Genomic DNA, 15,000 nt, shown 5'->3' on the forward strand with positions numbered 1-15,000 from the left:
GAGAGAGAGAGAGAGAGAGAGAGAGAGAGCCTTCTGACGGTAGGGTAGAATGTAACTGTAGTTCATTTCTAATCTACATGAAGAATTTAGTTGCATTGCGTATTAAATTATATGTAGTTTTTCCTTTTTTTAATTAACCTTGTTTTGCTCTTTGTCTTTATTGATGTTCTTATGTTCTGATCCCTTGTCCTCATTTTGCCCCACTTATCGGTTGCTCTTCCTCCCATGACAGAGATCGCGAGGCAGCTGAAGGACACCTACAAGATTGAGAAGAACGACTACACCATCCTGGAGGAGGTAGTGCTCCAGGGTGTCCCTCACAAGGCAGGGCAACAGTGGAAGTTTGCCGGTGCCTTCTACTATGCCACCACAGTATTAACGACAATCGGTGAGTTTTCTATTTGCGACTTCTATTTTTATTCTTGAGGTTATTCACTTTGTTGTACTTTGTTTGAGGTAAATATACGATAGAAAATTATTTCGTGGCGAAGATTTTGTTCACCTTTGTTCTGAACTGTTTCTTTGTATTTTGGTTGTTGTTGTTGTTGTTGTTAGAATTCAGCCTGAAAAAACTTTCATCTGCTGTAACGATTTATTTTTTTAACACATGCAAGGTTGCATAGTATTTTTTTTTTATCTAACTTACTTGACATTGGATATAAATCTAAATATATATATATATATATATATATATATATATATATATATATATATATATATATATATATATATAAAATCTGTGATACAATAATAAAAAATGTATATTGCACATGAAAATATAAAGGAGAATAACGTAGATATCCTTTTTTCTCATGAATAAAGTTACAGAAATTAGGGAGTAAGGTATCATGATCCAAACCTTTCGTGAACACACCAAGTAGAAAATCACTTGGTAATATTTATTGTATTGTATACCGTGAAGACATTTCTTTTATGGAATAAATATAGAGGACTAAATTATGAACGATATTGGTTGATATAGCTCCGTGGATGACAGTTTCAAAGCTAGAGAGAAATAAATAAAAATGATTTCTGATTTTTATTATGTGCAATAGCGTCGTCAACAATATTCGTAAAACAAGTTAAAAAGAAAATATAAGATAAAGTGACAACGTTACATGAAACTGCTCATTAGAGGAACGCCAGATTCAGTCGAGGATTGTTTTGTCTCCGAAATCAGATAATGCAAAGGAAGAAAGTAGGACGCGATGAGTGAGGGGGGGAATGGGTTTGTGGGTTGTCGGGTGGGTTGCGGGGACGCCTCCTCCCGGAGGGCAGCGCCCCTCGACCGTCCACGCGACTTCAATATCTCTTTGGTGTCTTCTGAAGGACCCTTAGGTCGTCCTTGCAGAGGATTAACAGGCATCAAGAGCAACAAAATTGCTCTATTAACTTTAATTAATTCTTGTTTTCATTCTATTTTTAAAAAGTAAAGGCTTTGTCTCTCTCTACTACAATTATGATCTGTGAAAAGCGGTTTTGTTTTGCCTAGAATTGTAAGGTCAGTGGAATGTAAGTGACATTTTATTTTACAATAGTATCGCTCTCCTCAATTGTTTTCATTTTTTTATACGATGATATAATATACTACAGACTTGTACTTTTTTCATTCATGTATTTTTGTAATATAGTTTATATGTAAGACAGATAGACTGGTAATCATCCGTATCCTTTATTGACTGATCATTCAATCCGTTCCTCGATTTTCCAATTTTTTCTCTCCAAATATAAATTAAATTATACACTTTATAAAGAATCTTTTGTTTCTGTTTTGACCTGATTGGTAATGTATCTGCCCGAAGTTTGCCAGACGGGGGTTCAAATCCCCCTCAGACTCGTTAGTGTCTTTAGTGTCTGCAACCTTACCATCCTTGTGAGCTAAGGTTGTGGGGGTTTTGGAATGCTTATAGGGGTATCTGCCGAGTCATCAGTAGCCATTCCCTGGCCCTACCTGCTCCTGGCTTGGGTGGAGAGGGGTCTTGGGCCCTGATCGTATGGTCAGTCTTTAGGGCATTGTCCTACTTTCTAGGGCAATGTCACTGTCCCTTGCTGCTGGCATTCATGAGTGTACTTTTAAACCTTTAAACTGTGAATCATCCATCAGTCAATCGTGCTTTTTACCGTTCAGGATCTATTTTTAACCTCTTTGTTCTTTGCTTTCAGAGGAGTCATTTCATCATCTTTGTTTTTTGTATCACGGTGAATTTTCTTTCCCTACTTATAATCAGTATCTTTGTTATTACAAAAAGTTAATGTTTTTATTTTGGCCTTCTTAACCAAAAGTCTTACTTTGTTTAGATATTATCTATTTAAACCTTTTCAATGCATTGTAGTACCACCATCATTGTAAACATTCTATTCATACTTCTCTGTTATCTATTTATCGATAATTATTTTCCCCAGGTGATATTTGTCCTCACCTTCCTTTGTTGAAAATTAATCTCATCGTCAGATTCTCTCTCTCTTCCACTATGTATTATATTGATCTCTATTTTATTTTCCTATAATTTGTTCGATATCTGCATTCACATTTTCCTTATCGGATCCTATACAATTTTCTACTCCAACCTTTAAACTTCACCGTCTTTTGAAATCTTCCTTTGCTTCCACATAACGCCCTTATGTTATTTCTCAGTCGGTATGGTCCCTGCAGGCATGGTTTCCAGCCGAACAGGTGGGGGTTCGAATCTCCACCCGACCAGAAGCTGTTACCATAAAATGAATTCCAAGTGGATGTATATTCCCAAGATAGAATTCGGTATTAAATGCCATTCGTGGGTGATATTTACATTGATTGAAATCATGTGTGCTTGTGATATATATTCATTTATAATAACCACGTGTTGCAAACTTACGATTCAGCTATCATGGTGGAGATGGGTTTATTTCAAGTGTATGAACAGATTCATGAATTCGACAGGAATATGTACGAGGACTTGTCATAAACTTTTATCTCTCTTGATAGCTCAGTCGGTATGGTCCCTGCAGGCAAGGTTTCCAGCCGAACAGGTGGGGGTTCGAATCTCCACCTGGCCAGAAGCTGTTACCATAAAATGAATTCCAAGTGGATGTATATTCCCAAGATAGAATTCGGTATTAAATGCCATTCGTGGGTGATATATACATTAATTGAAAGCATGTGTGCTTGTGATATATATTCATTTATAATAACCACGTGTTGCAAACTTACGATTCAGCTATTATGGTGGAGATGGGTTTATTTCAAGTGTATGAACAGATTCCTGAATTCGACAGGAATGTGTATGAGGATTTGTCATAAACTTTTATCTCTCTTGATAGCTCAGTCGGTATGGTCCCTGCAGGCATGGTTTCCAGTCGAACAGGTGGGGGTTCGAATCTCCACCCGGCCAGAAGCTGTTACCATAAAATGAATTCCAAGTGGATGTATATTCCCAAGATAGAATTCGGTATTAAATGCCATTCATGGGTGATATATATATATATATATATATATATATATATATATGTGTGTGTGTGTGTGTGTGTGTGTGTGTGCGAGCGCACATGCGTGTTTGTGTGCATGTGTGTGTGTTGGAGACCATGGTACAGAAGCTATGACACTACCCAAGATTAGAAAACATAGGTTTGATTTTGAGTGTCTTTCCTAGTAGTGCTGCTTACCATAGCTAAAAAGTCTATTCTACCTTTACCAAGTGGATAGTAGCAACTAAACAAGTACAGTGCAGTAGCAAACTCCTTGAGTGAAGAAGAATTGTTTTTTAGCTTAGTGTATGAGGAAAGAGGCGAATGTGTAAAGATTAGGCTAGATAATTTGGTGCATGTGTAAGCAAAGGAAAATTGAGCCATAACCAGAGAGGGATCCAATCTAATACTACCGTATCTGGCCAGTCAAAGGATCTGATAACTCTAGTGGTTTTATCTCATAGATTGCTAGTTCGCCTGTCTGGAATGTATACAAACGTTTTGGTGAAAATACTTTCCTGACAAGTACATGAACCATATATTTTTCCTGTTAATTATTTTGTGTTTTATTCATTTTTGACAACGAATATTGGAGAAATTAACCGTTCAAGAGACTTCTTACCCCTCCCTACTACACAGTATGATAACAATCATGAGGGATCCAAGTGGAAATGTAAGGTGGGAGCTGGAGAAACACCAAAAAACGAAGGATTCACAGTAATATTAATGGTCAGAAATTAATAATGAGCACAAAATAACTAGTGGGAAAAATATATGGTTCACGTAAGTGGTGTGAAATTAAAATATCTTAATTACCTATAATTCATATCAAGTTCCTCAAATGGGGTTTGGTTCACTTACAATTAAACAATATCTCATTGCTCTTCTGCATACTATCTGCATGGGTCACTATTAAGGTATCATAATTGCCTTAAATTTATTACATGTCCCTTAAATAGTTTTTGCTCCAATGTAGTTCTATTTGCTTGGAAATAAACATTTCATTGCTCCACTGCTCTAGTAAATAGCACGAGGGCAAGATGTGCACACCATTCATGTTGGTCACTATAAAACTATCATAGTTAACTAAATATCGTGCCTCTCAATTGGATCTTTTCTCCACTGTAGCTTCTTTCACCCGCAAATGAACATTATTTCATTACTACTATGTTCTTACATGTGGTGCATGGATGTGCTGCACATTGTATCCTTACGGGTCACTATTAAAGTATCATAGTTACCTATAATCTATATCACATCCCTCGAATGATCTTTGCTCTGCTGTGGCTCACTTCCCTTGTAAATAAACATTATCTCGTTGCTCCTTTGTTCTGACAAGAAGTACCTGGATGTGTTGCTCATGCCATCCACATGAGTCACTAATAAAGTATCTTAATTACTGACAGTTTATATCATGTTCCTCAAATAGTGTTTGCTCCACAGTGGCTCGCTCCACTTACAAATAAATATTATCTAATTGCTTCTCTGTTATGGCAATCAGTAAATGGATGTGCTGCGTATGCCATCCACGGGGTTTACTATCAAAGTATCATAATTACCTATAATTATATCACCTCCCTCAAATGGTCATTGCTCCACTGTGGCTTGCTTCACTTGCAAATAAACATTATCTCATTACTCCTTTACTGTGGATAGTGGTACACGGATGTGATGTGCATGTCATCCTCGTGTATCTCTATTAAAGTATCATAGTTACCTAAAATTTATATCTCTCTCAAATGGTCTTTGCTTTACTATGGCTCACTTTACTAGGAAATAAACATTATCTCCTTTGTTTCTCTGTTTTATCAAGGGGTACATGGGATGGGCTTCGCACACCATCTGCATGAGTCACTTTTAGAATAATTAGATTATGTCCCTCACTTCGCTCACAAATAAATATTATCTTGCTGTTCCTCTGTTCTGGCAAGCAGACCACGGATGTGCTGCACGCGTCATTCTCATCGGTCACTAATAATGTATGATAATTATCTATTATTTATATTACATCCCTCAAATGGATTTTGCTCTAACGTGGTTCATTTCATTTGCAAATAGACATTATATCATTGCTCTTTTGTTTGGGCAACCTGGACACATGGATATGATGCACACGCTATTAGTGTGGGTTGCTAACCTAGTATCATGATTACCTGTTATTTATATCATGTCCCTCAAAAGGTGTACTTTGTTCCGCCATGGTTCGCTTCACTCTCAAATATACATAACCTCATTGCTTCTCTATTCTGGCAAGCGTTACATGTATGTACTACACACCCCAACCAAGTGGGTCATTATTTCGGTGATATTTTTCACTTTCAGATGAGCAACAGTACCTTAATTATCAATGGAAAGTGTGTTAATTACCGTTATAGATGATATTACACACACATTTGAAATTAATTGACCTTCCCTATTGGAGATGTCGATTTGTGATGAAAGTTATAATTAAATTGAAGAGGAGGGGGAAAAAGACTTGTAAAACAACATGAGGGAGCTTATTCCTAAATACTTACTATCTCCTTATTGGTTCAAAAAGCCAACTATTGATTACATCATACAAAAAAACCAGAACAGCTGCTAAAAGCCAATGCAAACAATACCTGTGCTTTAACCCACCATCAGTCTCCCAAACATAGACAATGAACTCAGAAAATGAAATGGTATTCACATTTTAGTCGATCCATATGTAAGTTATTACTCCCCAGCCCCCATTAATCATGCAGAGAAAAATTTCAAAATAGCCAGCACTCATCCTCTCTTTATAGGGAATTCGTGTTTTCCTAGAAATTAAAGTATTATCTATTAACCAATGTTTATGTATATTTAATGTAGTCATCCTTCTGTTACAAATTCATATCAAGATTTGAGGTAGATATGGGTAATGAGAAGGCCAATAAATGAGGTAAGTGACCTAATATTTAAGCTAAAACATCAAATAATATAATTTAATGTGCAGCCTCTATAGAAAAGAGGATTATGTTAAGTTTTAATTACTTTCAGATAAGTTATCCTGAACCTTCAAGCTTTACATGCGTTTTCCTTGAAGCAAACCTTTTTGTCACTCTAAAGGCTTCACACCCCCACAATTTCATCAAATTAATTAAACTTTTTTTTTTTTCCAAAATATGGTCAAATGCTTTAGATGATATATGAGTAGGGCTAATGGAAATTAAGCGGTAATCAGCATGCCCATAGCTACAAACACATTTTCTTAGCGGAGTATATCGTCCTATAAAAGCCCATTATAATTCCAAAGACTTCACACACCACAATTTTCATCCAGTTTCTCTCATTCAAAAGATTTTTTATTCATTATGTCTTTCTTATGAAGAGAATAAAAAGAAGTTTTGGAAAGAAGTCAAGAAAGTAAGGACAGCTGGCTCAAGAATTGAAGAGACAGTGAAAGATGGAAATGGAAGGTTGTTAAAAGGAGAGGAGGCAAGGAAAAGATGGGCGGAATATTTTGAAAGTTTACTGAATGTTGAGGATTATAGGGAGGCAGATATAATTGCTGTTGCAGGTGTTGAGGTGCCAGTGATGGGAGATGAGAATGAGCGAGAGATTACAATAGATGAAGTGAGGAGAGCACTAAATGAAACGAGAGTAGGAAAAGCATCTGGTATGGATGGTGTGAGAGCTGAGATGTTGAAGGAAGGGGGTGTGACTGCACTTGAATGGTTGGTGAGATTGTTTAATATGTGTTTTGTGTTGTCAATGGTACCAGTAGATTGGGTTTGTGCATGTATTGTACCACTATATAAGGGTAAGGGAGCTGTGCATGAGTGTTGTAATTCAAGAGGTATTAGTTTGTTAAGCCTAGTTGGAAAAGTGTATGGTAGAGTAATGATTAATAGGATCAAGGATAAAACAGAGAATGCAATCTTAGAAGTACAGGGTGGTTTTAGAAGAGGTAGGGGTTGTATGAATCAGATTTTTACAGTAAGGCAGATATGCGAGAAATATTTAGTAAAAGGTAAGGAGGTGTATGTTGCGTTTATGGATCTGGAGAAAGCGTATGATAGAGTTGATAGGGAAGCAATGTGGAATGTGATGAGGTTATATGGAGTTGATGGAAGGTTGTTGCAAGCAGTGAAAAGTTTCTACAAAGGTAGTAAAGCATGTGTTAGAATAGGAAATGAAGTGAGCATTTGGTTTCCGGTGAGAGTGGGGCTGAGACAGGGATGTGTGATGTCGCCGTGGTTGTTTAACTTGTATGTTGATGGAGTGGTGAGAGAGGTGAATGCTCGAGTGCTTGGACGAGGATTAAAACTGGTAGACGAGAATGACCATGAATGGGAGGTAAATCAGTTGTTGTTTGCGGATGATACTGTACTGGTTGCAAACACAGAAGAGAAGCTTGGCCGATTAGTGACAGAATTTGGTAGTGTGTGAGAGAAGGAAGTTGAGAGTTAATGTGGGTAAGAGTAAGGTTATAAGATGTACGAGAAGGGAAGGTGGTGCAAGGTTGAATGTCATGTTGAATGGAGAGTTACTTAAGGAGGTGGATCAGTTTAAGTACTTGGGGTCTGTTGTTGCAGCAAATGGTGGAGTGGAAGCAGATGTACGTCAGAGAGTGAATGAAGGGTGCAAAGTGTTGGAGGCAGTTAAGGGAGTAGTAAAAAATAGAGGGTTGGGCATGAATGTAAAGAGAGTTCTATATGAGAAAGTGATTGTACCAACTGTGATGTATGGATCAGAGTTGTGGGGAATGAAAGTGATGGAGAGACAGAAATTGAATGTGTTTGAGATGAAGTGTCTAAGGAGTATGGCTGGTGTATCTCGGGTAGATAGGGTTAGGAACGAAGTGGTGAGAGTGAGAACGGGGATAAGAAATGAGTTAGCAGCTAGAGCGGATATGAATGTGTTGAGGTGGTTTGGCCATGTTGAGAGAATGTAAAATGGCTGTCTGCTAAAGAAGGTGATGAATGCAAGAGTTGATGGGAGAAGTACAAGAGGAAGGCCAAGGTTTGGGTGGATGGATAGAGTGAAGGAAGCTCTGGGTGATAGGAGGATAGATGTGAGAGAGGCAAGAGAGCGTGCTAGAAATAGGAATGAATGGCGAGCAATTGTGACGTAGTTCTGGTAGGCCCTGCTGCTTCCTCCGATGCCTTAGATGACCGCGGAGGTAGCAGCAGTAGGGGGATTAAGCATTATGAAGCTTCATCTGTGGTGGATAACGGGGGAGGGTGGGCTGTGGCACCCTAGCAATACCAGCTGAACTTGGTTGAGTTCCTTGTTAGGCTGGGAGGAACGTAGAGAGTAGAGGTCCCCCCCCCCTCTTTTTTTTTTTTTTTTTTTTTTTTTTTTTTGATGTCGGCTACCCCCCAAAATTGGGGGAAGTGCCTTGGTATATGTATGTATGTATGTCTTTCTTTGTAGAATAAACATATTTTGGTACCTTATTCTGAAAATTATATTAAAAAAATGTTTTAGAATAAGATTTCGTTTTAATCTTGCTAAAAACATGTAAAATGGAATCCCAAAAATATGTTCTTTTTATAAAGATTGGGCATACGATGCTTTTCGAATGAAGTAAATTGTAGTCTGTAAAATTGTTTGAATTAAAATTGGCTCTTATGAGACAAAATGACCCCATAAATCTGTTTGGAGTAGCTTTAGTCCTGCTGGTTACAGCTCATTATTCATGAATCATATATCATCTAAATTTTCAGATCTGTTGATAAATGCTTTAAATGGGTACGCTGAATGTAACCACCCGTTTCTTGGTTTGTAGTATGGCTGTATAGAAGTTCCTTGATTATGGACAAGAAATTTGTAAAATGGCCTCGATTTCTTTCTTGCCGTTGTCTGTATGTTCAACCTTTAATTTTATAGGATTAGGTGGAGCTTTTCCTAACATCCTTTTATTTTATCTTCAAATAATATAATTCAGAGTAGTTATTGATGGGCACCATAGTTTTATGATTCATTTATTGGATATATATCTAAAATTAGTTTATGTTACAGATTATGGGGCGTGAAGTTGAACCATAACAAAACTCAGATTATAACTCTAAGCAAGTCGATGGCCGTGGCTCCTCAATATTCAGATCTTTTGCATTAATAATGTCTCTTAACTAATGCATATATAACTCACTTAAGGTCTAGGTATACTTCTTGATTGCAAATTTACTTTTGAGAAACATATGCGGTCTGTATCCTCAATTGCATAAAAAATGTCATATAGAGAAAGTCTTTTAAGAGTTTTAGTGATCAATCTTTCCTGGGGAAATGGTTTAATTCTTTCATTCTACCATGTTTTGATGATTGTTGTTCTGTTTGGTCTTCAGCGGCTAACTATCATCTTAATTTGTTGAACAAAAATTTAATGTCTATTAGATTCCCATTTTCTGATTTGAATTTTACTATCTGGTACCGTCATTAAGCCAGTTCTTTGTGCATGTTGCGTAGCATTTTTCATATTTTTTACCATGCTTTGCGTTAAGATCTTAACAGATTTTACCATCCTGTACGTAGTAATAGTTACCCAATGAACAGTTTTGCTTTCTCCATTATCATACGGCTCAATAGGCCTACTACACAGCATTCTGAACGTTTTTTGTCAGTTGTAACCAGATTGTGAAATAATCTTTCTAATATGGCTTTTGAATTGGTGGAACTTTTGAAGTTGAAATAGCTTTTTTGTTGAAAAGGTTGATATAAATCTCGTTTCTTAGTTGATAACTGATCTATTTCAACGTTGTTACTAATCTTAAATTATTTTACATTTCTTTCATTGTTCCTCATATATAGTTTATTTGTTATTTCTAGCATGTTTGTCATCATTGGACTGTTTTCCCTGTTGGAACCATTTGGTACCGAAAAAAAAAAAATCTCTTCTCCTTTCCTAGGGGTCTTGCCGTAAGGTCCTTTATTAACAGATGAAAAAAAACCATAAACCATATACTTTTTTCAAGTAAAAGTTTCTCAGCAACCACAGGGAGTTAAGAGGTTTTCTTGGGCCCGTTGGAAAGGTCTCGAGGTTCAGAGACATATAGGGGTGTGAAGATGCGCATACCTCTCCCTATAAGGGGTAGGGATGCGAAAACCGCAAATTACGGGGTATGCTCATCTCAGAGATCACAGGGAGTTAAAAGGTGTTCTTCGGCTTGTTGGAAAGGTCTCGAGGTCCTGGGTATGGCGGTGGGGAAGGTCAGTGTACTACTTCAAGGTATAAGGGACAGGACGCGAAAATGGGTGGTATGTGTACATCAGGAATAACAAGGATTTAGGAGGAAAAGGTCTCGAAGTCCTGTGTATGGCAATGGGGGAGATGAGTGAACTACACCAAGGTATAAGTGAAGTCGTGAAAATAAGGGGTATGCGTATCTCGGCAGCCACAAGGAGTACATAGGTGTTCTTGGGCTCATTGAAAAGTCCTGAGATCCTAAGTATGGTTGTGGAGAAGATGAGTGCACTACGTCAAGGTATAAGAGGCAGGACGCGAAAATAAGGGGTATACGTATCTCGGGAACCACAAACAATCAAGAAGTGTTCTTGGGCTCGTTGGAAATGTCTGAAAAAGATTTTTGTATATAGCAACTGACCCAACTCTTAGCCATCTTCTTGGGGCGGTGATCCCTAAGCAGCATTTTGGGTGACAATGATAAAATATAAGAATTCTACCATCTTTTACATACATCTATATAGATAGATATGAATATGTGTGAATGTAAATACTATACATTCACACACACACACACACACACACATATATATATATATATATATATATATATATATATATATATATATATATATATATATATATATCACTCCCATATATACATGCATATAAATATTGTTATTTTGTGTGTATGTCCCAATCTGTGCAAAGGCAAGAGATATCTAAGCATGAGCCCTGCAGCTTGTATTTTCTTGGAACAGGAATGACACACCAACAATGAAAGGCAGAAAGGGGAGGACAGTCCCTCTCTTTACTAAGTTGGCTGGAAGACACGTACACAATGGATGTCACCGCACTTACCTTTATGGCGAATAGGAACATCCTGAATGGATATTATATCCTTTTGACCTGGATAGTGTGGATGTAGGATGACGCTTCGGAAATTACATCGTTAGTTTTTCTCATATTTTATAATCAATCATTTCCTGAGTTTTCTTGGGCAACTTTTATCCGGAAACGTATATCAAAGATCTTATTTAAAGCCTGGACTGAAGTTGAAGAGAAGGGAGCGGTTTGAACCCCGACGAAAGTGATATGACACTTCATTAAAGAAAAATAATTTACTGGTTATCTGAAATTGAATGGGTATTATTCTCCAGCCACTACGCTAAATGGTTTTGTGGTATAATTTATACATTAAAATAAATTAGCCTTTTTTATTTGTAAGTAAACCGATAAATGTATACAGCGAATCCCAAAGTGTTGCAAGGCTGAAATTAAAATAAAGAATTTCTTCTCAATAATGGAATAATTTTGCTGAGCTTTATTTAGTTTCTTCGAATATTTAACGGATTATATTACTTATTGAGACAGTTTACCTCTAATTTCTTAGATCTATTTGTTTCTTGAGTCTTTTGTATGTTTAAATCCCAGGCAGCTTTCTCATTACCTGATAAGAATAATAGAACAATATTCTAATTACTTAATATTATTTATGCATATTAAAGTTCTGTCTCAAATATTGTTTATTTGACCTTTTCTGTAGGATTCACACCCTGTAATACAAAAAAAAAGAAAAAAAAAAAAATAGAGGCTGGTCCATCAACTATTTTTACTTTAATTTTGGTATTTGATAATTGCGACTCACAGTATGTAACCGAGTTAATCATAATCGCAGCGGCGTCTCCAGCAGAAAGAGATGAAAAGCATTGTTGGCCCCAAACAGCCCTCTTGTAGAAGCTGTAAGAAGAACAACCTGTATCTTTGTACGTGTTTCGATCTACATGCATTTTTTCCTTCTCACGTGGATCCTTTTATGTTTTCTACAATGAAAGATATTTCTGGGTCTACAGGGGTCGTACTCTATGGTTCATTCATTATCGTTCCATAACCAGGACGTTCATTGTTGAAAGAAGCTTTTGTATTCAGTCTTAAAAGGATTTTAAGCTTATTTCGCTTAAAGATGAATGTGTCTGAGGGCTAATGATTTAACCTTTTTTGTAACAAGTATACTATTATAGGATTAGTTTCAATAAAAACGACTTATTATTTATATAACAATTTGGTAATTTAAAAAATGAGAGGTACTTAACATTTAAGTAAAAGTAACGACCACCTCTCTCTCTCTCTCTCTCTCTCTCTCTCTCTCTCTCTCTCTCTCTCTCTCTCTCTCTCGCTCTCATTTGTGTATACAAAAAAGCTTGAAAAATCTTGAACCTTGCACAATGTAAGAATCTGCGGCCTTCTTTTTTATACTTTTTTGGCGAAAGAAAAAATGGGATAAAATTCAAAAGAAACGAAAAAGAAGAAATTTTGAAAGAGAAAGCAGGTCAAGAGCGGATCGATAATTCTTAGGTGTTTATGAGCCTCCTTTGCTAAGAGACCGACACATACCCAGAAGAGTCCACGGCCGCATTGCCTAAGAGACCACTCTAGGTCCCTCTGCAAAAGATCATTCGCTGTTGTTGTTTATTCTCGCGTGGTTTTCCTTTTTAGCCAATGCTTCTAATTCAAAACATGAATGAAAATGTGGACATGAGAGAGAATTTCTTTTTCCATTTCTCTTAATGTTATTATCGTATTTTTTTTTCTCAAGCAACACGATCTCATATTAGTGTTTATTTTTTAGGTATATAAAATGAGGAAGTCATCACAAATAATATTCTGTAGTGGGACCTTATGTATAATGCTCATATATTGTTGTTGTTCTTTTACCCATTATAAGGAAATGAGGAGTCAGCGATGTGATGAAATTTATTCTCGTACGCAAAGGCTTTTCCTTAAATCTCTCTCTCTCTCTCTTTCTCTCTCTCTCTCTCTCTCTCTCTCTCTCTCTCTCTCTCTCTCTCTCTCTCTCTCTCGTTGATAAGATTAATTCTTTTACGCAAAATATTTTTCATTACATCTCTCTCTCTCTCTCTCTCTCTCTCTCTCTCTCTCTGTTGATGAGATTAATTCTTTTACGCAGTATTTTACTTACATCTCTCTCTCTCTCTCTCTCTCTCTCTCTCTCTCTCTCTCTCTCGTTGATGAGATTAATTTTTTTACGCAAAGTATTTTACTCTCTCTCTCTCTCTCTCTCTCTCTCTCTCTCTCTCTCTCTCTCTCTCTCTCTCTCTCTCTCTCTCTCTCTCTCTCTCGATGAAGAAGAAGAAGAAATAGAGAAAATAGAATGTATTTGATTATTAATTATGTTTTGCAGTTCACGGAGACAAATATTCTTAACGTAATTTTTCTTGTCTTTGCAGTTGGCTACTGTGATATTAGCTTACCGGGGTTGTTTGATACTAAAAAAGTATGCTTTAAAAGAATTTGTCTATGAATGAGTCGCAATCTGTATTAAGCAAACACGGTGTCTTTTAAAGGTATTTACTCACAAGTCGCAGGGAATGGTGTTATGATGAGCGAATCCACTCTTTTCAACGAACATTTCAGAAATTGAAAAGCGTTGTGCAGGCTGACTGACAATATTAAAATCAATATTTTTATTGATAAGAGGAGAAACGTTCAGGGAATATTCTTACATTTAAAGCTAACGTTAAAAACTCTGAGCGTCTTTTCTTTATTAATCATATACAATATATGAATAATGTCACAAAACATGCTTTGATATATTTTCATGTTGATGTATCTAAGTACTTTACCGAATAGGATATATTTTCATGAATATTTTGATAACATTTTTAAAACAAAATATTTAAGTGGTTAGTTGCTTATAATGAATTCAAGGTACTTTTCACTATAATGAAAGAAAAATTTTAATATCAAAATAACTATAGTTCACAGTGTCGGGTTGAGAAAAAGCTGACGTTGAAAGGAATAAATTTGATAATCGATGATAATTTGTATTCGTTTATATATATACTGTAGGCTGTGTGCGAACAGGAAGCGGTTTGGTCACACATGCACACACATGTATATGCCTTACAATGCTCTCACACAGCCAGAACTATCTATCTATCTATCTATCTATATATATATATATATATATATATATATATATATATATATGTATGTATTCATAAAAGAAGAAGAAGAAGAAGAAGAAGAAGAAGAAGAAGAAGAAATGGACGTGGATAAGACATATAATGTGAATGACAGATATAGATGGACAAAGGAAAAACCGAATGGGTCCCGAGAAATAGTAAACGAATCACGCAAAGGAAGAGAAGACGATGGGTTGACGAGTTAAGAAAATTTGTTGGTATAGACTGATATAGAAAGACCATAAATAGATAGGAGTGGACGGAAATGTCTGAGCCTTTTTCTTGCAGTGGACTAGCAACGGCTGATGAGATGATGATGATATATACATGTAGGTCTTACAGTGGCTTGTGTGTTTATATATATACATATATATATATATATATATATATATATATATATATATATATATATATATATACAGGTATATATATGTATACGTA

The 15,000-nt window shown here is 36.3% G+C and overlaps 1 protein-coding gene across 1 annotated transcript in view; it reads left to right on the forward strand.

The window, feature by feature from the left end:
• The window catches only part of LOC137652132 (two pore potassium channel protein sup-9-like), a 420,533-nt gene that overhangs the window by 397,575 nt on the left and 7,958 nt on the right, over nt 1-15,000 (forward strand). The window contains exon 3 of the mRNA XM_068385332.1: nt 233-388. Within this exon, the coding sequence (XP_068241433.1) occupies nt 233-388 (156 nt within the window). The remainder of the gene's footprint in view (nt 1-232; nt 389-15,000) is intronic.

This window comes from Palaemon carinicauda, chromosome 1, assembly GCF_036898095.1.
Source record: "Palaemon carinicauda isolate YSFRI2023 chromosome 1, ASM3689809v2, whole genome shotgun sequence".
NCBI lineage: Eukaryota > Metazoa > Arthropoda > Malacostraca > Decapoda > Palaemonidae > Palaemon > Palaemon carinicauda.